Source organism: Canis aureus, chromosome 9 (genome assembly GCF_053574225.1).
Source record: "Canis aureus isolate CA01 chromosome 9, VMU_Caureus_v.1.0, whole genome shotgun sequence".
NCBI lineage: Eukaryota > Metazoa > Chordata > Mammalia > Carnivora > Canidae > Canis > Canis aureus.
Genome location: NC_135619.1, coordinates 47,796,389 through 47,821,091, shown reverse-complemented (window position 1 = coordinate 47,821,091; position 24,703 = coordinate 47,796,389). Strand labels below are relative to the sequence as shown.

The following is a 24,703-nucleotide window of genomic DNA, read 5'->3' as shown; positions in this document are numbered from 1 at the left end:
AAGAAGAAAGGAACTCTAGAAGACATCTGGTCAAACCCTATAATTTCCTAAGTGAGAAATCCAACCTGAGAGAGGCAAAGTGCACTCCACTAGCTATTGTCTGAGCTGAGAATAAAGTTCACTTTTCCTGCCCAGTCCAGTCCAGGGCTTTTTATCCTTGCCTTCTCATCATCCCATTGAGGTGGGGAAGACTGGCTCATTTATTTGTAGGAAGGTGAGATCCGGAGTCTAGTCACCTACTGTCACTTCTGGAATCGTGTAGGAACGTGATAAATCATGGTTGTTGAGCCTCATGCCAGCAAATTCTTTGGAGTTGCTTTTCTGATGCTAAATCAGTAGGCAGAGGCGGATGGGGGCAGAACTGATGCATTTTATTTCCACATTTTATTTCCACATTTTTTATGATTGGGAGGTTGGGCAATTTGCTTTACTTCCCAAGCCCTATGTGCAGTTACCTAAATCCCAGTGTTTCTGTTCCTGGAGGGAAAAATAAGAGGCAGTTTTCTGGTAAAGGAGGTCATGTACTATTCTAAGTCTTACGCTTGTCTCTGTCCACTCATGTTTTCTTTCTATTCACTTGTTCCACGCAGACTGCTGGAATCCTGACCCTCATTCGCGACCATCTTTCACAAATATCCTGGACCAGCTAACTACCATAGAGGAGTCTGGCTTCTTTGAGATGCCCAAGGACTCCTTCCACTGCCTGCAGGATGACTGGAAACATGAGATTCAGGAGATGTTTGACCAACTCAGGGCCAAAGAGAAGGTAAACAAAACAGGAAAAGAATGTGAGTTGAATCACTGGGCCTTCCCCCCTGGGGCCTCTGGACAGAGTCTGACACAACCACTTCCCTGCTTATTTTGAGGTAACAGAGCAGCTTTTTCTTCCCGACTTTACATGGAAGGTGTTCTCCAGGCCTCAGGTATGACCAGAAGAAGTAGAGACTTTTTCTTTCTTTCTGGGATTTGGCAGGACCAAGTAGGGGTGTCATGAGTCCAGAGTTCTCCATACAGATTATCTACAGGGAGTCTGCTTGTTCCTCTCCCTCTGCCCCCTCCCTGCTAATGTGCATGTGCAGTAAGTAAGTAAGTAAGTAAGTAAGTAAATAAATAAATAAATAAATAAATAAATAAATAAATAAATATCTAAAAAAAAAAAAAGAAGAAGAAGAAGAGAGTGTTCCTGTTACTAATGCTATTCCCAATAGAAGAAACCTAGAGTTGCTGGTCCTTTAGATTGTTGAATCACTTGATTCTTGGTTTTCTTTCTTTTGATCAACGAAATTATAAGGATACCTGACAGTAAGAAAAATGAAAGTTGGATTTTGTCAGTAGGTAGTTACTAGGAAAAGCCAAATCCATCCTCATAATAGCTAACATTCATAGAGCATGTACTATGTGCCATGCTCTGTTATAGAGCAATTTATATGAATTTTTATATAATCTTACATAAGATAATAATTTTCTTATGTAATACAACCATGTGATTGTCAGTGCTATTAACTCCATGTTACATGTGATTCCCATGTTAACTTTCCCCAGTTCATGATTCAGGCAGTTTGTTTCAGAGATCTTGCCCTCAACCGCTGTGCTATGATGCCTGTCCATTAGAAGACTCCTAGTTGGGCAAGTTGAACTTTCTCTCTGGGGAAAGTTCATTAAGTTCAAAGTCCTATTAAATCATTATATGCAGGTGATGTGATTTGTGCACTAGGAAGCTAATCCCCAAATGGGTGTTTTACTAAGAAGGAGGCTCATGTTTGAGAGTCTTGCAGATACATAGTGCCATTGGCGAGTACTCCATAAACATCCTGATTTCCCATATGATTCAGCTCATTCTCAGCTTGTTGAATTCATTGCTTCCAGGTATAGTGACGATGGATTTGTCCCTAGACTGGGGACTGAGTTCCCTCAAAGGAAGGGGCTATAATGCAGACTTTCCCTAGATAAGAGCATGCAGGAGAGGAAGACTTAGGAAGTCTGAAATTAGCTTGAGCTCTTTAATTTCCCCACCTAGCAGCATAATCAACCAGCTAGGAATGATTTTCAAGCATGTTTTTGTTCTCCTAATGGTGAAAACAATGTAGTGGGACAAGGAAAGCCAAGGGAGTGTAGGGGCATACAGCAGTGAATCTGTTTGGGGCTTATTTCATCAAAGAAGGAGAAGTTCAAAAGTTCAGGTTCATCTCTCAGACATGTATGATGAATCTGGGTTCCCATAAAGGATTGCATTTATAAAATTGACTTCTATCTCCCCCTCCTTCTTTCTCTTTCATTCATACATTGACACTGAGCACCCATCATGTATAAGACAATTTTTCTTTTCTTTTCTTGTTTTTTTAGAGAGGAGAGGGAGAGAGAATCCCAAGCAGGTACTATAGTGCAGAGCCTGTGGCAGGGCTCAGTCTCACAACCCTGAGATTATGACCTGAGCCAAAACCAAGGGTCAGACACTTAACCAACTGAGGCACCAGGCACTCCCAAGACCATTTTCAAGGTGCCAGTCCTTTTCTCACTTTTCCCCTTTCTATCACTTTTTATTATCAATTATTTTTCTATTTTTTTAAAGATTTTATTTATTCTTGAAATCGAGAGAGAGAGAAGCAGAGACACAGGCAGAGGGAGAAGCAGGCTCCATGAGGGAGCCCAATGTAGGACTCAATCCCGGGACTTCAGGATCACACCCTGAGCCAAAGGCAGGTGCTAAACCTCTGAGCCACCCGGGCTGCCCTCTAATTTTAAATTCTTATCAATTTTGATATGTTGGTATTCTCTTGAGAATAGAGGGCAAGTTGAATGAGAAGTTCCTAATATCAGAATATTTTATTCCCCACTTGTCTCTGTTGTCTTTTCTGTTCTCTACCCACTACTCAACTTCCCTAATATGTTCTCACATATTTTTTCTAGCCCTAAGCTCACATTCTACAGTGTTTTGTTTCAGTCCAGAATGACTTCTTTTTTCTTTTTTTTTAAAGATTTTATTTATTTATTCATGAGAGACACACAGAGAGAGAGAGAGAGAGGCAGAGACGCAGGCAGAGGGAGAAGCAGGCCCCATGCAGGGAGCCCGACGTGGGACTCGATCCCGGGTCTCCGGAATCAAACCCTGGGCTGAAGGCGGTGCTAAACCGCTGAGCCATCCGGGCTGCCCCAGAATGACTTCTTATGGTGGAGCATTCCATGCAGAAATTTTAAGTTTCTTTTTTTTTAAAAAAAATTTATTCATTTATTCATGAGAGACAGAGAGAGAGAGAGGCAGAGACACAGGCAGAGGGAGAAGCAGGCTCCATGCAGGGAGCCCAAAGTGGGACTCAATCCTGGGTCTCCAGAATGACGCCCTGGGCTGAAGGCGGCGCTAAACCACTGAGCCACCCAGACTGCCCAAATTTTAAGTTTCAACCATAGAAGTGTTGCTCTGGCTACTTTATTGAAGAAATACCCCACTTTTTAAAGTTTTAGTGCTTTATCTCATCCCACTTCTGTCTTACGCCCTGGGTAACCAGTGCTGATGGTTTAGATTCCAGATTTGACAACTGTATGCACATGTTCTGTTCTCCTTCCTATTTCCTGATTCCATATGCTTCCCCCTTCCCCGGCATCATCTCAGGAACTCAGTGCTGGGTACATATATAAATTCATGCTGAAGGAAAAAGGGGAGGCAGGGAAGAGGTCCTGCCCATCTGATATAGCAGCAGTACTAGAGCAAGCACCTGGCAAAGACTTGGGGAAATGTTTTCTCTTCCCTTTGCTATGCTATCATGATCCTTCCAGAGCACGTGGTTTTCCTTCAAGATGAGAATTCAAATCACATGCCTCAGTGGATTCTATTCACCAACTGAACAGAGGTTGAGAGGACATGCCACACTACCTTTTGAATAATCACTTTGGAAATATATCTTTATTTGAATGTTAGGTGATAGCTGGAGGGCAAGTCATTTAGAGTGGGCACATTTTAAGCTAGATCTCATTAAGTTGGCTCTGGTTTATTTATTTTATTTTATTTGTTTTATTTTTTTATTTCATTTTATTTCATTTTATTTTATTTTATTTTATTTTATTTTATTTTATTTTATTTTATTTTATTTTATTTCATTTCATTTCATTTTTTAAGTTGGCTCTGGTTTAAAAAACATCCTTTATATAATGGAAAAAATCAAAATAGAACCAAGTCTGTAAAATTTAAATACACGGTTATATTTTCTACCCAAACTCCCATTTTTTCCCATCACAGGCAGTTTTAATCCTTAATTAAAGAGCAACTAGCCCATCAGCCCCTGTGTCCAGGGCCTCCATAGCTACGTCCTCAGGGTGGCTGTGCTGAGCCTGCCCCTGCCCAGCATCCGGGGTGGTCAGGTGTTCGTTGAGCAGCTGTGAGGCCCGCACGTCTGCCTGGGACCGAGAGTATGGGGCATTATGGGAGACTGGCTCTCGGGGGCCCTTAGCCTCCTCACCCGCCTGCGCTGAGCACCCACTCTTCCCTCCGATGCTCCTGCCCCTGCAGGAGCTCCGCACCTGGGAGGAGGAACTGACACGGGCCGCGCTCCAGCAGAAGACCCAGGAGGAGCTGCTGCGGCGCCGCGAGCAGGAGCTGGCTGAGCGGGAGATCGACATCCTGGAGCGAGAGCTCAACATCATCATCCACCAGCTGTGCCAGGAGAAGCCCCGGGTGAAGAAGCGCAAGGGCAAGTTCAGGAAGAGCCGGCTGAAGCTCAAGGATGGGAACCGCATCAGCCTCCCTTCCGGTCAGTGGCTGGGGACCTGCTGGGAGGTGGGAACAGGGCAGGGTTGTGTGGCGGGGGACCTGGGGGGAATGGGTTCAAAGTGGGCCGTTCCATCCAGGGAGACTGGCCTGTGGCAAAGCCTCCCCGCTCCAGGTGACCAAGCACAGAATGGGAAGGAAGACAGAGCGGCGACTGGTGGACCTGACAGGCCGGCACGGTCTTGAGCGCTGGTGGCGTGGTGACTCACACAGAGAACTCAGGGCGCTGCAGAATAACTCATCTCTGGGTTTCTTTAATAATTAGTTTTCGGTGTGCAGTTGAGTTTAGGATTCACTTGTAAGAATGTGATTTATACACAACCCTTCAGAAGCACATTGGGTGAATAAAGATACATTTGTAGTATGTTTCAGCCTTGGGAAAATGCAAAGTAATAGGAAACTCTGAATTAGAATCTTTGTGGGATGTCACGGGCCCATGGAGGGCAGTGAGTGCTCGAGTGTGTGTTTATTGTGTCCTAAGTCTATTAGGTCCTGGGAAGTAAACTCAGTAGAAATGTAAGGAAACCAAGGGAAAACAGTATCATAGGGACAACAGGATGTTTTTAAGCACTGGGATGGATGATGGCTTCAGTACAGACAGGGGAATTCATTCAGTAAAATTGAGCGAATGAATTTGTGGGACATGTTTACTAGTGTCCTTGTTGCACATTTTTCCTGGCCAGGCAACACAGTCTTTGAGCCCCTGTGGAGCATGTTGTGTGTGGTGGCATGCTGCTGTGCTCTGGGGAAGCCCATAGGGAAACAGTAGCTGCCACATTAGGGAGATCACGTCTCATTGGGAGACCTAGGTGCCAACACTCAGCTGTTTATTTTACCTCTTAATAGTTGAGGACCCGGGAGCTTAGAGACCATAAATGCTTTTGGAAAACATCACAGTTTGGACTATTCGCCCCATCACGCTCACTTCCCAAGGTTCCCACCAAGGATTTGTCGTTGTTAACTCTGCTCTGCCTGCCCTGAGTGAGAAGCATCTATCTCCCTACTTTAGTCCCTGAGCATATCCAAATAGATTGTAAGAAATAGAGTCTTAAGTTGGATTTCCTAGAATAATCAGCAAGTCTCATGACCTTAAAAAAAAAAACTATTGTAAGTCTGTAATTGCTACACCTACATACACGATAGATGAGGTTCACTCAGTGAATTTTCCTTCTCTTTATATGTTCATCTTGCTGTCCTGTCGTCGTTGGGGAGAAAGAGAGGATTCTGAAAGAGAATATTTCCTAGGCGAACTTAGGAAACTGGGGCCTGTCCCTCAAGCTCACTAGGAAATGACCCTTTTCTCATGGGAATTGGATTATGGGAAAATTCTGACACATGCACGTATCTGTCTTTCCCCGAGCAGATTTCCAGCACAAGTTCACGATTCAGGCCTCCCCCACCATGGATAAAAGGAAGAGTCTCATCAACAGCCGCTCCAGTCCTCCTGCGAGCCCCACCATCATTCCTCGCCTTCGAGCCATCCAGTGTGAGACTGTTTCCCAAATTACTTGGGGCCAGAACACACCAGGGGCATCTGTCCCCTGCTCTGTCCAGCCACCGACTGGCCCAGGCTTGCTCCATCCATAACTACTGCCACCTCTCCTCGACAATGTGTATATACATGCACATATGTACGCAAACCCTTAGCCCTCCTCCTTGTCTCTCCCCATGAGCTTTGTACTACCGCCTCCTCTACTTTCTACTCTTAGATACCAGCAGAGGGGATTGTGGGTATTGACAGGATCTTTTGTCACCTACAAAGCAATATGGAAACTGGTGTGCGATGTCGATGCCCTGGTGCCTGGCCTGGGTTGGTTGGTACCCTGGCCTGGAGACCTTGTATGCTCTCTGCCATATTTGGGGCATCATTGTTTTTCTTTTGTTCCTGCTTCCCAGGGAAGGGTGTTTTCAAAGTGTAGGTCCTAAGGAAACTTGATAAATACTTTGTGGGAGGCCAAGTCTGGACCAATTTTATTTTTACCACAGTGTTTATTAAAAAGAATTTACATACACACACACGTGTGTGTGTGTGTGTATGTGTGTGTGTGTGTGTGTGAATGCATTTATCTAACTTAGAGAGATTTTATTTAAATACAGAAACTGGCTATCCTAGAAAAGTCCATTCATATCAGTGGATTCCCATTTCTCATGTGGCCGCAGTTGGCTGAAAGCAATGGCAGCCTCCATGTGCTCTGTATTTTCCCTCAGTCCCCTCAGCTCCCTGATTTTTGGTGTCTGGAACCATCTGCTCATTCACGAAGTAAGGATAGCCTCTGAAGCATTTGGTTTCAGTGTTTGTTGTAAGGTACCAATGTCAGAAGGATGTTCCTCCTCTCTTACCTGTTATATTTCTCTAGGCCTGTTCCTTCCCCTTCTCCTCCTACTCCTGACTTCCCTCTCCATAGTCTTGAGCTCCTCATTGTCTTCCTTTCTCACCAAAATTCCTGTCTGCACTTCCAAGTCTCCCTTACCTAACCCTTATCTCTTTTCTCTCCGACCTACCTCCTTACCTACCCACCCCCAATCCAATTCCACCCAACAAAACGAATTCCTTAAGTCAGGTGTGTTTGGAACTCTGATGTCTGGTTGGCCTAAGCTCCAGCTTTGCACTGGTCTTATGAGACTCTGAGAAGTTTTTCCGTGTTTGGTACTTTGAGAGTGCTAAGTGATTGGTGGCTGAGGAGTTGAAGGCTCCACGTGGGCACAGAGTTTTTGAGGAGGCATGACTTCTTCCCTGCAACTCCATATGTGTGTGTCTATGTCTGTCTGATGAGGTGGAGGCTAGTTTTGGGGGGACTCTGTCTATCTTTTTTCCAGATCCCATCCAACTTTTGTTATTCACAGTGACACCAGGTGAAAGCAGCAAAACCTGGGGCCGGAGCTCAGTCATCCCGAAAGAGGAAGGGGAGGAGGAGGAGAAGAGGGCCCCCAAGAAGAAAGGACGGACATGGGGGCCAAGTACACTTGGTCAGAAGGAGCTTGCCTCAGGCGATGAAGGGTAAGAGCCAGAATGGGGGAGATTCTTTCCACTTAAAGATGGGTATACCCCTTTAAAACTACGATGTGACATCCTTTTCTTCTGTGGTGTGTTTCATTGCTTTCTGAGAAATGACAGACTTCTTGATCTTTGCAACAGTTTTCCAGTCCTCATTCCCTGGAACCTTCTCCAACAAGGCTCAGCATACTTTTTCTATAAAGGTCCAGATAACAAATATTTTAGGCTTTCGGGTCATAGTATCTCTTGCAGCTCCTCCGCTTGAAAAGCAGCCGTAGACTGCGGGCAATCCCTAAATGAAGAGCATGGCTATGTTCATTCAGTAAAACTCTGTAAACACAAGTGGTGGACAGGAGTTAGCCCCTCGGTTATAGTTTGCCAACCCCTAGAGGCGTCTGACCCAGAGTAGCAAGTAGGCCAAACAGTAACCAATGTGAAGGGTTCTGCTGGGTGTTCTACTTAGACGTGGCTCTTCTGACACATCCGCTCTGAGCAAAGAGAAGCAAGAGCAGGGGGTTCAGGACTCTCTTGACTTGGAAGCTTATTCCGAAGCAGGGGTAGATGATAATCTGATAGTGAGTGTCCTCAGATGTAACCCAGGGCCACCAGGACTTCTTTTAGGCCCCTCCCTCATAGCCACACTGAGTTGAGGTGTGAGCACCCCCTCTGGGCAAAGCACAAGACCCAGCTTTGTGTCTTAGATATGCTTGCATTATTCCTGTGGCTCACAAGTTAAATTTTTCTCAAGTCTCGGTTCTTTGGAGGCCAGTCCCTTGCAGTGTCGTTAGTAGTGGCGATGGTCATCACTGACCCAGACGGCCCGGGTGTGAATCCTGGCCCCACCAAGCCTCGCCATATGGATTTAGGTCTTCTTATCTATAAAATGGGGGCTCATATCAGCACCCACCCAGTGGAGTTGATGTGAGGATTAATTAAGTTCATCTTCGGGAAGTGCGTACCGGACTAACTGGCTCCTAGGAAGCGTGTGTACCTATCTGCTCTGATGCTTCTTCCATGCTTCTCATGCAGTCTCTGTTTCATACCGGAAGGTATGAGCGTAGTAGTTTATAATTCTTATTCTTGGTCTTAGAATCTAGAATCGTGTTTCTTGACTGTTCTAAGTGTGAAAGTAAGCATCAACCGCTCTCTCCCTTTTCAGTCATTATCCTGAACTTGTGTCTGAACCTGTACCTGGTTCTGGTTATTCCTTTGAATGCTAAGAAGATTTCCTGTCCAAAATCTGTTTTCTCATGTCAGATCTGAGCTGAGGTGAAAATATGTTTAGTGCTTAAAAGGTTGACTCTTTGAAGCCAGGCTTTAGAAATAACTAGATGCCTTGGAATAGGGGGAAAAAAAGGAGGGAGGGAAGGAAGGAAAGAAGGCAGACAGAAAGGAAGGAAGACAGAAAGAGGAAAGAACAAAAGAGAAAGGAAGGAAGAGAGAAAGAGGAAGGAAAGGAAAAGGAAGGAAGAGAGAGAGAGACAAAGAAAGAAAAGAACGAGAAAGAAAAAGAAAGAAATTAGGAAATTTAGATATGTAGGGCAAGCTGCCTAAGCTCTACAAGAGTTCAGTGACTGAGCCCTCTGGGGATGGTCAACTGCTCTGCTGTAGTGGGTTCTGTAGGGAAAAGAGCTCCTCAGTTTGAATTCCTCTGAGCCCTGGGGTGGGTCTGAGAAACTCAGTTACCCTGAATCTCTTGATATTTCTGATGTTCGTATGATTCCTGATAGGACTGGCCAGGTTGGCTGTGGATCCCAGTAGTTTCTATGGTTCTGTTTCATTTATAGATATTTTTTGTCTTGCTAGTAAATTAACTTTATTTCATGCTCCAGAATACTAACTTTGGCATTTTCTTCCCCCTTGCATAGATTTGTCCTCAAAACTGTTGAAGCAGTTCAAAATATGACTTAATTTTTTATGATTCCTAATTCCTATTGAAGAGATGAAGTATATTCTATTCATTCTCGAGTGAAGACCTCTTTAACATCAGAAAGTTTTGAGAATCTCTGTATAATATTTCTAATTTTAGTCACTCTCAATGGAAGAAAATATGTAACAACAAAAAGCCATATTGAACTCAATAATGTTAAGTGGATTTGGCATCTCCATCCTTTTAAAAAATAGCATATATCTTATAGGAAACATACGTGCTGGCTCGTAGACAGCTTGGGCATCTGTGGATCTACGCGGCCTCTGCAGTTATGCTGTGGCTGCTCAGGGACCTTCATCCCACAGATGGGCAGGTCCTGGGCCTGCGGTAGCTCACGCAGGGCCACCTCATTAAGATTCCTTCATGGTATGGGCTTTGCTGACCAGGCAAGAGGAGGGCAGCTGGTGGCAGAGCTGGACCAGCATTGAGGGCTCCCATGTGGGAGAGGCTGAGTTGGATGTGCCCACTGTTGCCTCCTACTGATTTTCTTTATCCATTGAAGATCCCCTCAGAGACGCGAGAAAGCTAATGGTTTAAGTACCCCATCAGAATCTCCACATTTCCACCTGGGGTGAGTCTAATCTTCACCCTTCCATCGAATGTGTTTGTAATAAGTCTCCTTTCCATTTCCTTGTTCTCACAGCACTCCCTGTAGAATCGAGCCTCATTAGTGCCAAGGCTGTGCTGACTTGTTTTTCTTCAAAGCAGTACCATTGTGCACCCTGGGAACTTCCTGTGTTGATCTGACTTTCCCTTTCCTCATTTCCCTGACCACCCCTGTTGTTGGGATTCTCCTGGCACCCTTAGTTATAGGGAGACGATACAGGGCTATTTATCCTTTGATCTGCAGCACTGGCTTTGATTTTGCTAATCTGGATTCCCATGAACCCAGAGCTGGAAGTGATAAGATTATCAGTTAGAAGTCCCAGGCTGTGGGTTCCAGTAGCATGCTTATCTCAGGCTGTGTATTTTGGTTGAACCACTGGTGCTGGAATGTACTTGAATTAGCTGGCATTTCCGATAGCACTTGAAACGACGATCTGAAGTGAGAGGAAAAGTTGGTCCTTCTCTCTCCCTCAGGATGGACTGGGAAGAGTGGGCTTTGTTCGAATAGCTTTTTCTGGCCCTAAAATGAAAGCCACCTCTGATTATAATCCTGGTATTTCCAAGGCAACCATAACCCACAGATTCCTCAGTCTTCCCTCGTTATTGTCCATTAAAGAAAAGACCAGTGCTTCTGGGCCTCTGATTCCCCCATTTGTATGAGGGGATTGGGGGGTACCCCGTCAGGATCCTTAGAGTTACTGGCTTGGGGGTGTGAGCTCATCACAGGGATTTGAAAGCAAGCTCCTTGAATTTTCCTCTTCATTCCCAGACAAACCAAAGGCTCGAGTATAGCCTATGTACTCCCCACATAGGTCTGTCCCAAAGTGCACTGGGTTGATGCAGCTTTGTTGGCTGGTTTTTGTTTTCAAAAAGTGGCTTTGAAAGTTGGCTGAGCATGCCATGAGCTTAGAAGGAGTTGAGAAACGGTGTGACTGGAATAGCCTGGCCCATCTCTGCTAGCTTGTCTGCCCAGGGTTTGCCTGGCATTACAGGGTCCCTGATGTCAGCAGTGTGCTGTATACAGTGTCCTGGAATGATGACCTCTCCTGTAAGATGGGCTTGGGCAAGACCCTGGCCAGTGCTGGGCAGTCCTCATTTTTTCCCCTCCTCTTGCCAGCCTGCCTGCTAGATCTTTCCACAGCTCCATAGCAGCATGTGAAGGGGTGGGTTCATGGCACTGCTTTTGTTTTCCTAGAGCATGTGCACTTCTGTTTATCATGCGAGGGGACTCAGTAATGTTCATTGCTGGTACCCCAAGGCTCTTGGGCTTTGGTAGAATTAAGCACACAGGGGGAAACATTTCCACAGCCCTGTAGAAGTAAGGGTAGAGTAAGGGAAGTGACCTGTTCTAACAGTTTCCTCATTTACTCCTATTCAGCCTCAAGTCCCTGGTAGATGGATACAAACAGTGGTCGTCCAGTGCCCCCAACCTGGGGAAGGGCCCCAGGAGTAGCCCAGCACTGCCGGGGTTCACCAGCCTTATGGAGATAGGTAAGCACTGCCTCTGTCCTGACTCTCTCCGTTCCCTTAGGGAAATTTTGGCCAAGCTTCTGGGATTCTTTGAGGACCCCTACTACCACTTCATGGAGGTTGTCTCCTTTTTTACCCAACTCCCAGGCCCCCACCCTATTTCCTCTTTGGTCTCTCTGCTCCCATTTTTTTTAACCTTCCCTAATCATAGTTTCTTCTTCCTGCTGCCATGGGGCCTGCCCTTGGCCTCCTCTCACAGGGAGCCATTTATAGTCTGTAGGACAATGGGGACAGTGAAACCTTGAATCAGGCACTTCCCTTTGCTGGGGCTCTTTCCTTTGTATCTTAATGTGGGGAGTCTGCAAAACAGGACATGGTGGTAGAAGACACTATGTCTTTCTCTAAGGAAGCTTTCCAGTCGCCTGTGATTGCTGAATGGGTAAGGTCTTCTCCAGGCTCTCTCTCAGCAAGCAAGTCCTCTTCTCTCTGAAGATTTCCAACATCATAGTAGGTCAGTTTATGGAGTAGATGCACCTTCACCTATGGAGGAGATTCCAGTCCATTGCAAGACACTGGTCCTGAGACAGGTCTCTAGGCCATCATTCTAGAAATTCAAGGTCCCCTCCAATGTGATGGTACAAACAAATTAGGAATGTTTTTGTTCTACCCATTATTCCAGGACATTCATACTGTACCTCTTATGTTGAGGATCCCTATGAAAAAAAGTAGAAAAGTAGCAGATTTCCTTTTCTGAAAACAGGACGAGAGGCTCTGGAATGGAGAGTGATTTCCTCATGTCAGTCACAGTTGAGTGTGGAGGAGGAAAGCCCTGTGGGTTCAATGCCCGATCCCCTATCCCACCCGTGTGTCTGTTTGACCTTGTGTTCCTGACAATCTGCCAGGAGGCCCAGAGTTGAGGAGAAGGACGAGATTCTTACCTAGGTTGCTTCATCTCCATTTCCTGTTTCCCCTCCCTACCTCTCATCTTCACAGAGGATGAGGACAGCGAAGGCCCAAGGAGTGGGGATTGTCGTCTACAGCATTCACCCAACCAGTCCTACCTCTGTATCCCATTCCCTCGTGGAGAGGATGGGGAGGGCCCCTCCAGCGATGGAGTCCACGAGGAGCCCACCCCAGTCAACTCAGCCACCAGTACCCCTCAGCTGACGCCAACCAACAGCCTCAAGCGGGGCGGCACCCACCACCGCCGTTGTGAGGTGGCTCTGCTTGGCTGCGGGGCCGTTCTCGCAGCCACAGGCCTAGGGTTTGACCTGCTGGAAGCTGGCAAGTGCCAGCTGCTTCCCCCGGAGGAGCCTGAGCCACCAGCCCGGGAGGAGAAGAAGAGGCGCGAGGGTCTTTTTCAGAGGGCCAGCCGTCCTCGTCGGAGCACCAGCCCCCCATCCCGGAAGCTCTTCAAGAAGGAGGAGCCCATGCTGTTGCTAGGAGACCCCTCTGCCTCCCTCACGCTGCTCTCTCTCTCCTCCATCTCTGAGTGCAACTCCACCCGCTCCCTGCTGCGTTCTGACAGCGACGAGATCGTGGTGTACGAGATGCCTGTCAGTCCGGTCGAGGCCCCGCCCCTGACCCCTTGCACCCACAACCCCCTGGTCAACGTCCGAGTGGAACGCTTCAAGCGAGACCCCAACCAGTCCCTGACCCCTACCCACGTCACCCTTACAGCCCCCACGCAGCCCAGCGGTCACCGGAGGACTCCCTCGGATGGGGCCCTCAAGCCAGCGGCTCTCCTAGCCAGCAGGAGCCCCTCCAGCAATGGGTTGAGCCCCAGCCCTGGAGCAGGTGGGTGCTGTCCTCCTCCTCTTTTCTCTTTCATGCCCTTGTGCCTCCCCCTGGAGTGGCAATATCAGACTGGATGCCATTCGTCCTCTGACTCGGCCCCCCCGGGAGGACGTGCTGCTGTGTGGTTGGAGAGGTGGCCAGGCTGGCTGCCTTCTCTCTGTCCTGTGCCTCACGGGGCCTTTGCTGAGGAGTGAAGGAAGACAAGCAGGCAGGTTCTAGGAAGAATGGGACCCAGGGCGCCTGGGGGATGTTCAGGCCCTGGGTCTTACAGTACACGGTGCAAGTGCTTTCAGGGTACAGGAGGGGCAGGAGCCTGGCTTGGGCTGTTCCCTGAAGTGGAGACTGAACTTACTAGAAGGAATGCCGTACTGCACCTAGGAGGGGTATTTGGTGCCACGTGGCTGGGCGCCCTTGCCTGTCATTACAGTGTTAGTACACACATACTCACGGGCACGCTTCCCCTTGTGCATCCTGCCCTGCATCTCTCATCCCTTACTCATGCCTGGCTCCCCGGACGTGGAGAGGTGTCCAGCTACAAGGCTGTGCCTGGGCATAGGCTTGCCTTCTCCATCTGACACGGAGCCACCTGGGCATACATGTCCTAGGTCTTTCCACCACCAGACCTTGCTCCCTAGAGACCTAAGTCTGACTCTGAAACCCCTCTCACCCAGTAGAAGACAACGAGATGGCAGTTGAGATTTCAGTGATATTTGAGTATAAATGACATTGTATTTTTCCTTCCAGCATGCTCCGCCCCTCTTTAGATTTTTGTTGTTGTCCTGAGATATGTGTCCTCTTTGGGAAGAGACCTTATAAGTCATCTTCATATTTGTGATACTTAGATTTGTTCTTGCCTTACATGTTTATTCCCTGAATAAACTGGGAATGAACAGACCCTTCCTTAAGTCATGTGTCAGCAAACTTTCTTGGTAAAGGGCCAGATAGTAAATATTTTAGGCTTTGTGGGTCATCTGGTCTCTATGGTAACTACTCCACACTGCTGCTCTAGTGGGAGAGCAGGCAATAGGTGTGGCTGTGTTACCATAAAACTTTATTTACAAACACAGGGTGGCCTGTGGGTCGTAGCTGTGCCTTAAGTTTTTTTCACTATAGATGTGACCCCCATATGTCACATTATTATTTTATTATCAGATACAGTGCTCATGGCCTTCTAGTTCAGTACTGTATCCCCAGGGCCTGACAGCACACTACACTGCACATAGTAGGTGCTCATTAAATATTTGTCACTCAGTTTAGCCCAATGAACAGGGGTGTGGCAAATGTGGGGAGGGGGCAGCGTATATCTGGCTCAGCAATGTGGTGCCGTCATCTGATGCCTCTCTCTTTGTCTCTTTGACCAGGAACGTTGAAAACCCCCAGCCCCAGCCGAGACCCAGGTGAATTCCCCCGTCTGCCTGACCCCAATGTGGTCTTTCCCCCAACCCCAAGGCGCTGGAACACACAGCAGGACTCCACCTTGGAGAGACCCAAGACCCTAGAGTTTCTGCCTCGGCCACGTCCCTCTGCCAACCGGCAACGGCTGGACCCTTGGTGGTTCGTGTCTCCCAGCCACGCCCGCAGCGCCTCCCCGGCCAACAGCTCCAGCACCGAAACGCCCAGCAACCTGGACTCGTGCTTTGCTAGCAGCAGCAGCACTGTGGAGGAACGGCCTGGACTTCCAGCCCTGCTCCCATTCCAGGCAGGACCGCTGCCCCCTGCCGAGCGGACGCTTCTGGATCTGGACGCAGAAGGCCAGAGTCAGGACAGCACTGTTCCGCTGTGCAGAGCTGAACTGAACACACACAGGCCTGCCCCTTATGAGATTCAGCAAGAGTTCTGGTCCTAGCGTGAAAAGGGTCGGGGGCGGGCAAGGGGGAAAGCAGGAGTTAGGGGGAGCTGGCTGGCACAGCCCTTTCTCAGAGTTGGACCCCCTGAAATCCAGCCCTACTTCTTGCACTGATAATGCACTTTGAAGATGGGAGGGGTGGAAGCAGGACCGCTTTAGAGGGTCCCCTGCCCTGCAGGGCCTTTCCACCCATGTGCCCCGGAAGGGGCTGTGGCCACCGGCTCTGGCTGTGTAGGGGAGGGTGGGGTGCGTGCATGTCCCCCACCCTCCACAGTCTTCCTCGCCTTTAGGGTGACTCTGCAGGGTCACTCAGCCAAATCTGTCTGCTGCTCCCTCTCCTCAGCCCCCTGGGTAAGCCCAGAGCCTGTCCTGGAGTCCTTTCGTTAGCCCTGCGTTCAGCCTTCCCAAACACCAGTATTGGATGTCCCGTGATTGATTTTGCTCCTCTTCCACGTTCTTCCCCAATACCCATGAATTAGAATCCCATTCATGGGAGATAGGAGCTTTTCTGTGTCCTAAGCCCTTACATGCCAGCTGGAGGACAGAAGGCAAGGTGCCCCGGTGTGGGATGCATCTGTTGCTGGACCTGGCACATCCCTGCTTGCACTTCCAGGTGCCCCGCCCCCCCCCCCCCTTTATTTATTTGAACCTCATGGGGACCTGCCTCAGTGAGAGCTGGGGAGGGGGAGAAGGGGTTAGGAAAAACAGTCGAGTTGCAGCCAAGAGGGTAACAGAGTCTGTCCTGGTTCCTTTTGGAAACATGCAAATAAAGGCAGAAACCAGCACCCGTTGGTGGCACCCATCTCCTACCTGGGGTCTGGACACGGCCAGACCAGTTTCTGCTACCAACGTGCTCATCCCAGGGATCGTTTCTTGGGAGACTCACTTACTGGTGCCAGTTCTGAAGCCAGAGACGAAGTCCCTGTGTTTGTCCATTTTGTTACCCGATCTTTATGTGTTATGCCCTCCCCTTGGTCTTTCCCCTCCAATCCCTACAATTGGTGGACTTTGGGTTATGTATTTGGTTGCTAGAGACTTTGCACTGCACCAAAATAGCATACTGGTGGTGTTGGGGTGGGCGGCTCCCGGACACTGGGAGCTAGAACTGTGGGGATTTCTCAGCCAGGCCATCCATTGTGGGATGCCCTTGAGGCAAAACGGAGCCTTAGTGGTACCTGCCGCAAATGGATATGGTGAGGCGATGATGTTTGTAAGCCCCTGACATGTAAGGTTTGAGCCCTGGGCACTGCCTACTGACCATGGCCTCTTGCCTCTTGCCTCTGTGTGCAGGTGGCCCCTGATGCTGGGCTCTGGAACCCTCAGCAGGGTAGGAAGGAGAGCAGAGGCCAATCCTGAGTTTTCTGGAATTTGTTTCTTTAACTTGAATGTTGAATTGCTTCTGCAGCTTTCTCCTGTGTACCTTCACTCTTCCACTTACCCTGAGGCCTCCTCAGTCTTTGTGTGGGACACACATAAACTTGATTGGGAGCAGAGCCTTAGGTCATGCTCCTCTAGCCTACAAACTCTCCAAATGTTGCTTCAGTGTCCTGTATTGTGGAGTATTTCCCTGGGGATGTTGTAGGACCCTTGCAGGCTCCCTGTGTTTGCTGCCTGGATGCTGGAATGGGGAGAGCAATAGAGCTGGCTCCGGTGATACGTATGGTCACTGCTCGCTCGCTCTCTCTCTCTCTCTCTGTAACTGATAAAGTCCCAACCTGGGAATGAATAAAGGGGTGACCTTGGTTTCCAATTGCTCCTTGTTTTATGAGCTCACTGGCACTTTGGTTCAAGCATCCCCTCGCCCATCTTGGGTGGGAGGCACTCTTAGTTTGTCGTTGCCTGGGACTTTGCTGTTGTGTCTCATCTCTCCTTTGCTTTGTTCAGTGAAGACTGTAAGAGATGATTTTTGCCTTCATCCCCTCACCCCTTGGCTAGAAGGGGAAACAATGTGAATCCTATCCACAGTTCCAGCCAACCAAGTGACTCCCTTTCACTCTTGATGGGGAGAGGGCCGCAGATGGTCTGTTCTGTGCCCTTCCCTGGCCTCTCCATAGCCCCAGTTCCTAAGTCACTAACACATCTGAAAACCGTTAGCTCCACTGAATGGCTCCACATTCAGCCCAATCCAAACTGTGCTGGCTCTGGACGGTGCTCTGTGCTCTGATGCAGTTGACCGTTTTCTACTTTTTGTTATTTTTTTTAGGCTGCGGCCTTTTTTTGGAAGCAGTAGTATAACTGTCGTAGTGTGTGCTGAATCGTGGCCACTTGGCATTGAGAGGTTGAACCCATTTCTTACTCTTCCATCCAGAGGGAAGACAAGGGAAGCCTGGGTCGGCTAAGGGTAAAATTGCACCTGCAAGAGGCAGAACGGGGTTAGTGAAGCTGCTTCTGTGAGCTCGCATGAAAACAAGAGATCTTCCTCAGCTGCCCCAAACCCCGTCTCTGGTGGGCCCCTGCCTGCCACACTCTCTGCCTCTGTGAAGTGAGGCTTGGTTGGATAAGGATCCTGTATGGTAATGGCTTTGAGTTGCTTCCTATGCACTTCTGCTCCCTGGTCTCTGTGGTCATGATCAGGAGCAAGTCTTGAAGCTGGGATCAGGTCCTACATTGGTGTCAGCCAGCATTTCTCTCCTGGTCTCTTCCCTCCTCTTCCCTTGGGAACACTGTCCCTTTCCTCTCGGCAGGTGCTCACTACCTGGAAGATACTGCTCTCTGCTCTTCCTCCTGGAACCTTCGTCTCCTTCTACTGATTCTAAACAGGATTATCCTCTGTTTACCCCCTTGGGGATCCAGGCCACTGCCAGGGGTTGAGTGGATATCCCCATCATCCCCGTGCGTTATTTCTAAGAGGCTTTGGTGGATGCTCTTCACTCCACATCCTTTAGAAATCTAAGGGTCTGGTAGTAATGATGAAGGTGGCAGTGATGATACCTTACAATTTGTCAACTCAGAATAGTGTGACCTTTACAAAATGGCATCATTGTCCTTCTGATATACTTGCTGGTGGAGAAAAGGAAATGCTTAAAGAAGAAATTCAAGGGAAGAGAAATTGAAAAGCTGCTTGGACTGGCTGCTGAGGCGGGCACCAAGCTCTTGAGACCTGAACAGGACGGCCCTATTCCACCTTCTGCTTTGCTCTCTGGCCTCGGACTCCTCTTTTAGCTCCTCTCAGGTTTCTTTCCTGTAAAAGCAACCATAACCTGCTTCCCTGTCAAGGGCAACGAGAACATGTATCAGAGCGGGTCAGTGAAGCACGCGGCTCCCTGCTGGCCATTTGGATGAATTGCTGAATTAACAGTGTGGTTCTCACCACTTTTGCCTCTAAGAGATTTGCCTACCGTTTCTTCCTTTGGTTTCTGGAAGAGTAGTGATTTGGGGTTGGCTTAGCAGGACTCATGGGGGCTGTGGTCAGGCACATGCATTTCTGCATTTATGTAGCACCTGGTGTTCATAAGCATCCTTTCCCCCACCTACCTTGTCAGGCTGGTCCTCACCACTAGTGTCTTAGGAAGGAAGAACCAGGAGATGGGGAAGTGTGGAGGCGGCACCAGGATGACATTTTGGGGTCTCACATTTTTTAGGAGTCATTCCCAGAGTCTGCTTTGTTTAGAGTCTGGAATCAGGCCAATTCCTGGAAGAATTTTGGTGAGAAGGTCTGCTGGCCCTTGAGACCCATGTCCTGGTGTGAGGTTCCTGACAAGGGCCCCTTTCCCTCAGACCACGGATGCTCAGGGACACCATAAGACACCCCAAGGGCACCTAGGTGTGGCTTGTGTCAACACTCTTGTTCTTCAGTCCCCACACTGGAGGGCACCTCCCCACCGCCTGTCCCCCCACAAGGAGGGAGACACCTCCTGAGCATCAGTGACTCTTCAAGCTCGCTTTTAACAAAAGCACAGAACAGCGGACTCTGAATGCCGGATGGCTGTGAGTGGTACGTTTCAGGGAGCCTTGACCTCTTCCTCGTGAGTTCAAATCAAGCCTATGCTTTTGACCCAGGTATGTGAGGGCCCACCCTCAGGCAGGTTAGAAACACTCCATTGCCTCTTGAAGGATCGGGGGAAGCAGCAGATGTTGCCCTTTCTGAGTGCCAGGCTTTTCCTGAAAGTTTTGCCAGAGACTGTGGACCTGGGTCAGAGGTGAGAGCAGCTTGAAGCACATTGTGACCATAAGCGACCATGGTGGTGGGAGTGGCAGGAAAGTGGTGACCTGAGCTGCCTACGTACTAGTTGTATGAAGTTACAAATGTTTCTTCCCCTCTCTGAACCTCTGAGCCCAACCAGGAACTGAGGATGCTATCTTCCCTACCTGAAGCACGAAGCCCTTTAACTTTAAAATGTATGATGATCCTGGAACCCAAGGTCCAGCACTGATGAGCCTCACCTTGCTAGATGGCTTCCCTTTGTGGAGAAAAGTGTGTGTGTGTGTGTGTGTGTGTGTGTGTGTGTGTGTGTGTGTGGTTAAGTCAAAACCAGTTGAATATTGGCAGTTTCCTATGGTTCAACCTACAAGGCCACCTGCCTCTCTCCTTGACTTCAGGCATGAGGATGACTTCTTGTCAAGCTGCATTTATTCCTAGGAACACATTCCCAATGCTCTCTTCTTTCAGACAAACCATCGCTTTCTTAGATTAGGAATCCTAATTAGTGAAAATCCACATTAGAAAGGAAAACCCACTGCTGCTTCTGGGAGTCCTCAGGCCCTAGCACCTTCCTGGCTTCACCTGGACATTCGCCATCTCAAGCACTGGCGTTTGAAGGCAGGATGCAGAGACTGGAGTCCTGGCTAAGTAACAGGATTCAGGTGCCTAATTAACCTGACCCAGCTCTGGGCTCCTTCCTGGTTGGCTGTGCAGGCCAGATGAGCCTCTCCTCAACTCCTTAGACTGTTAACTATTTTCCATTTATCCTGATGAGATACTAACAGCAGCCCCCTCCTTTGTTCGTTTCTGGTCTTGGGCCCTGGAAGCACCCTGGCCTCCCTAGGCTGCTCAGGGAGCCCTAGCATTCGTTGTTCTGAAGGTTTCCTTACTTTGGAGCCAGGAGGACTGGTCATCCTGATTCTTACTGCCTGTGGCTCCCCATGCAACCCCTGCCTGTAGCCTTGCCCTGGGTCTTTAGCTCACCACTGCAGCTGGGGTAGAGAAGAGCCATTGTATTGAGTTGCATGCCCTTGGCACCCATTTGGAGCAAAGAAGGGAGGTGATGAACTCGTCAACTTTCTCTAGTTTTCCTCACTGTCCATCCTAAACACACACACAGACGCGCACGCCCACTCGCTCACACACTCACATGCTTGCACACAGATTTAAACTATCTTCTGGAGGTTTAAGGAAAAAGGTTTTACTTGGTTTGCAGAAATGCTTTCTTTGGGATTTTTTCTCCTTGTTAGAGCCTTTGAGTCCAGGTAAAGTGAAAGTTCACATATGTGTTCGTTTTTGTTCTCTGTAATGAGCTACTGGTCTTTATCCCTAGGCCTTCCCTGCCCCAGTGTCTTGTCCATATGTCCTGACCCTGTGTCCTTGAATTCCCATTTTGCTTTGGGATTTAAGTTATTGTAATTTGTCAACAATATTTAAAAATAGAAAAGTCCTGAAGAAAACTTACCAGGTTCTTTTCTTTGGCTTTTTTTTTTCAAGGTACTGTAAATTGTTAACTAGGGATGCCAAGCAGGCTTGGTTCAATGGCTAAACCTCTTACCGTATTACAGTGTAATGCTGATTCAGCCTGGTCCCACCACCAGAGCACACACAGACTTGAATAAAACTGTTACAACAATGACTTCTGGTTTGTTGAGTGCTTTGAAAGCATACCCTTTCCCCTCTTTCTCATTAAACACAATGTCCAAGTAACTGGCTCTTCCTGGGGGATTTCCATACGTAGAGAAAAATAAAAAACTATGGTGCAGGGCAGCCTGGGTGACTCAGTGGTTTAGTGCTGCCTTCAGCCCAGGGTGTGACCCTGGAGGCCTGGGATCAAGTCCCATGTCGGGCTCCCTGCATGGAGCCTGCTTCTTCCTCTGCCTGTGTCTCTGCCTCTCTCTCTCTCTCTCTTTCTCATGAATGAATAAATAAATAAAATCTTAAAAAGAAAAAAACTATGGTGCAGAAAAGGGAGGAGCCTCCCTTCAGGCCCTGGAGCCCCCAGCTGGACCACAGGAGCCCTTCTGGCCCATGGCACCAAACGTCACCTGCCCAGATGGTCCCGTCTCTTCTCACAACTGACTTTTGCACAGGCTACAGATTTGGGCTTTCAGAACCCCCAGCAAGCCTGTGCTGTCTTCTACTCCTATCATCATCCACCCTGATGTTCCTGGTGAAGTTGTAAGTGGAGCTAAGAGGGCAAACACAAATGGAGCTGTACACTTGTAGACAAGATTTGCTGACTGTGAGGAGAATCTTAGGTTTCCGTGTAGTCTTGATGCTCTCAGTGGCACTTGCCAGTTGTGTGCCCTTGGGCAAGCCACTTCACTGCTCTGAACCTCTTCTGGAGCAAGTTGACCACCAAGCAGCTTTTGTGCCTTCACTTCTGGGAGTATATGTTAGATGGAGCTGAGGGTGAAAGCAGATGGGAAGACGCCTGTTGGAGGCTATTCTCCCTTTCTTAGTCTCCTATTTCATCATTCAGCTGCATGGAAGACGCCTTCTGAAACTTCTATATTGACACTCTCATGCTTTAGTGCTGTGACTCTGTATCTCATGCCATATGGCTTAGCTTCATCCTCTGCAACCCAGGAGAGGTGACAAGTTCAGTTCTATGCTGGATGCTGAGACTGAGAAGAAAGATGACTTTTGGTTGAACTTCAAGGTGAGTTTGTCTAGGGCCCATGTAATCTTTAGAAAGCAGATTGGGCTAAGATGGAAAAATCCAAACTCCTTGCTAGAGAAGATGCCATGAAAGGTGCCATATGCCGTGTGCAGTCATGTGAATTGCTCCATGTTTCTGGAAAGCAGTTTGGCCGTGTGGCATTAATTCCATAACATGGGCCCAGAAATTGAATTCAGTAATAAACACTAGCTACAGTATGCCCAGCACTGTTAAGACTTGACCTATGTTATCTTATTCACAACATCTCAACATCTTTAAGAGCAGACCCCATTTTATCTCCATTATATATTGAGGCAAATGAGGATCAGAGTCAAATAATATGCTCAAGGCCACACAATTATGAAACGGTGGAACGGTTAGAATCTTTCTGATTCTAACATCTGCACTTGTATCACAAGATGAGTCAGATGAGGGATGTCTGGGTAGCTCAGTCAGTTAAGCCTCTGACTCTTGATTTTGGCTCAGGTTATGATCTTAGGGTCATGAGATCGAGACCCACATTGGGCTCCCTGCTCAGTGAGGTGTCTGCTTGTCTCCCTCTCCTGCTCTTCCCGCCCCCCCCACTCTCTCTCTTAAATAAATAAATCTTAAAAAATAAATAAAGTGCTCCTTATTTTTGGAATTTTTAAGACTTTTTCTTACATAGAATATATGTTACTTCTACATTCGGCAAAAAAAAAAAAAAAAAAAAAAAAAAAAGGTGAATTCCGTAGTTTGGGGTATTTTCCCATGATACCAGGTTCTCCTGCAGTTGTTCCAGAAGTCTAGGCCACTTGCTTGAAGGCTGCTCCCTGCCCTGAGTAATGCAGCAAGGTGACTCCAGACCAGGGTCAGGATCAGGACAAGCTTCCAGGTCCTAATGGAATCTCCCCTGACCCCTTTTCTCATTTCTTCCTCCAGTTTGAGAGATGATGCTGAAAGGGTGAGTCATCTGCAGAATGCAAGCAGATCCTAGTGAGGAGACAGGAACAGAGGAAGTTCTGGAAGGAAGTACCACGGAGGTCTCCTAGAGGGCACAGCTTGTTAAGAATATCGGGTCCTGGGCGGGCACACAGTATGCTCTTACACTTGCAACACACCCACACAGCACACAGACCTCAGCACAAGGAGCTGGGCTGGGGTTGGGTACACCGCACCCTGTTTACTTGACTGTGGAATGTGCTTCATTCAAGGCTGGGACCCATGTGCTAATCCTCTGATCCCTGCGGTTCCCACCCAATCTAGTCTGACCAGCTCAAGTTGGAGAACATGTTTTGGCAAAGGTGGGTGGAGTCAGGGGTTGTCTGCTGCTCAGACCTGCTCCTCCTCTCAGACACTGGTCACACTGTGGCCACCCAATCAGGAGAGCCCCCTGCAGAGTCTCAAAGGCAGGCACTGGAGGCTTCTTTGTGATCAAGGGAAAAGGGGAGGGTTGGGACACCCCAATGTCTGTAGCAAGAGTTCCGTATTCTTTAACATGGCCTTGAGGGTCCTTCACAATCTGGTCCCAGCCTAGCATAATTTCCCTGCCCCTAGCACTTCCTCACACTCAGACTGTACCCTTCCCTGTTTCCCATAAGATTTAATCTTCCAGGAACGGAGGCCTCCTGCTGGAGAGAGCATTACCTTCTTTATGAGCAGATGCTCTTCTACCTACCCAGGTGTCTAGGCTGACTGTAACCTGATGAAGTGGTTGGATTTGGGGTGGGAGAGGCAAGAGAGCATTAGGCCAGGGATGGAGGGAAAGAGTAGAAAAAGAGACGGGACCCTACCCTCTAGAACACCACACTCTCCCTGGTGAGACAGAAAATGCTGGCATGCACTGCACACAGCAGGACTCCTATGACAAAGGCAGTCCTGGGGGCCACGGTCAGTGAGCAGTGGCCTGTTAAAGAGGTGCCAACTCCCATCATGCTCTGTGCTTTACCCAACCTGGAAAGAGAAGAATCACCCTTCCGACCCATGCTGACTGAGGGCCTACTCTGGGTGGCGATTCAATGTGATAGGCAAATTCCAGTCCTGTTGGGGCCCAGACAGGTCGATGAGGGATGTGTTCTTGAGAAGATAGGATGTGGTAGGGGGCAGTGGTGGCTGGAGAGGCCTGCCCCATCTGAGGGCATCCACCAAAAAAAAGAGTGCATAAACACAGCCCCCCTGTACTTTGAACTCTGAGAGTGGATGAATGAGACAGAAAAGGGCTGTTGCCTTTTAGGAATGTACCCTGTAGTGGAGAAAATCAGTTGAGGCCACAAGAAGGGCACCGGGGGAGTACACACAGGGTTTGTGGGGGGCGGAGGGAGGAAGTGGGGTCTAAGCTGAGGCCAGAGAAGAGTAAGATTCGGCCCCTGGGTGGTGATGGTGGCGGGGATCCCAAGGATGATTCTTGCAGTCCCTGTGAAGGGGCTTTTTATTCTCTGCCAGATAGCTTCTCTTGCATTCCTCACCTCACAAGGCACTTAGTTCTTGTAGCCTTGTCTTTATCCTAAGTGTTGGG

At 48.4% G+C, this 24,703-nt stretch overlaps 1 protein-coding gene across 1 annotated transcript in view; it reads left to right on the top strand.

Moving 5' to 3' along the window:
- MAP3K9 (mitogen-activated protein kinase kinase kinase 9) overlaps positions 1–21,183 on the top strand; it is a 74,661-nt gene extending 53,478 nt beyond the window's left edge. Inside the window, exons 5-12 of the mRNA XM_077909811.1 lie at positions 591–766; positions 4,502–4,742; positions 6,123–6,245; positions 7,604–7,757; positions 10,187–10,255; positions 11,669–11,781; positions 12,754–13,557; positions 14,919–21,183. Of these exons, the coding sequence (XP_077765937.1) occupies positions 591–766; positions 4,502–4,742; positions 6,123–6,245; positions 7,604–7,757; positions 10,187–10,255; positions 11,669–11,781; positions 12,754–13,557; positions 14,919–15,403 (2,165 nt within the window). The 3' untranslated portion in view covers positions 15,404–21,183. The remainder of the gene's footprint in view (positions 1–590; positions 767–4,501; positions 4,743–6,122; positions 6,246–7,603; positions 7,758–10,186; positions 10,256–11,668; positions 11,782–12,753; positions 13,558–14,918) is intronic.
- The last annotated feature ends 3,520 nt before the right edge of the window (positions 21,184–24,703 follow it).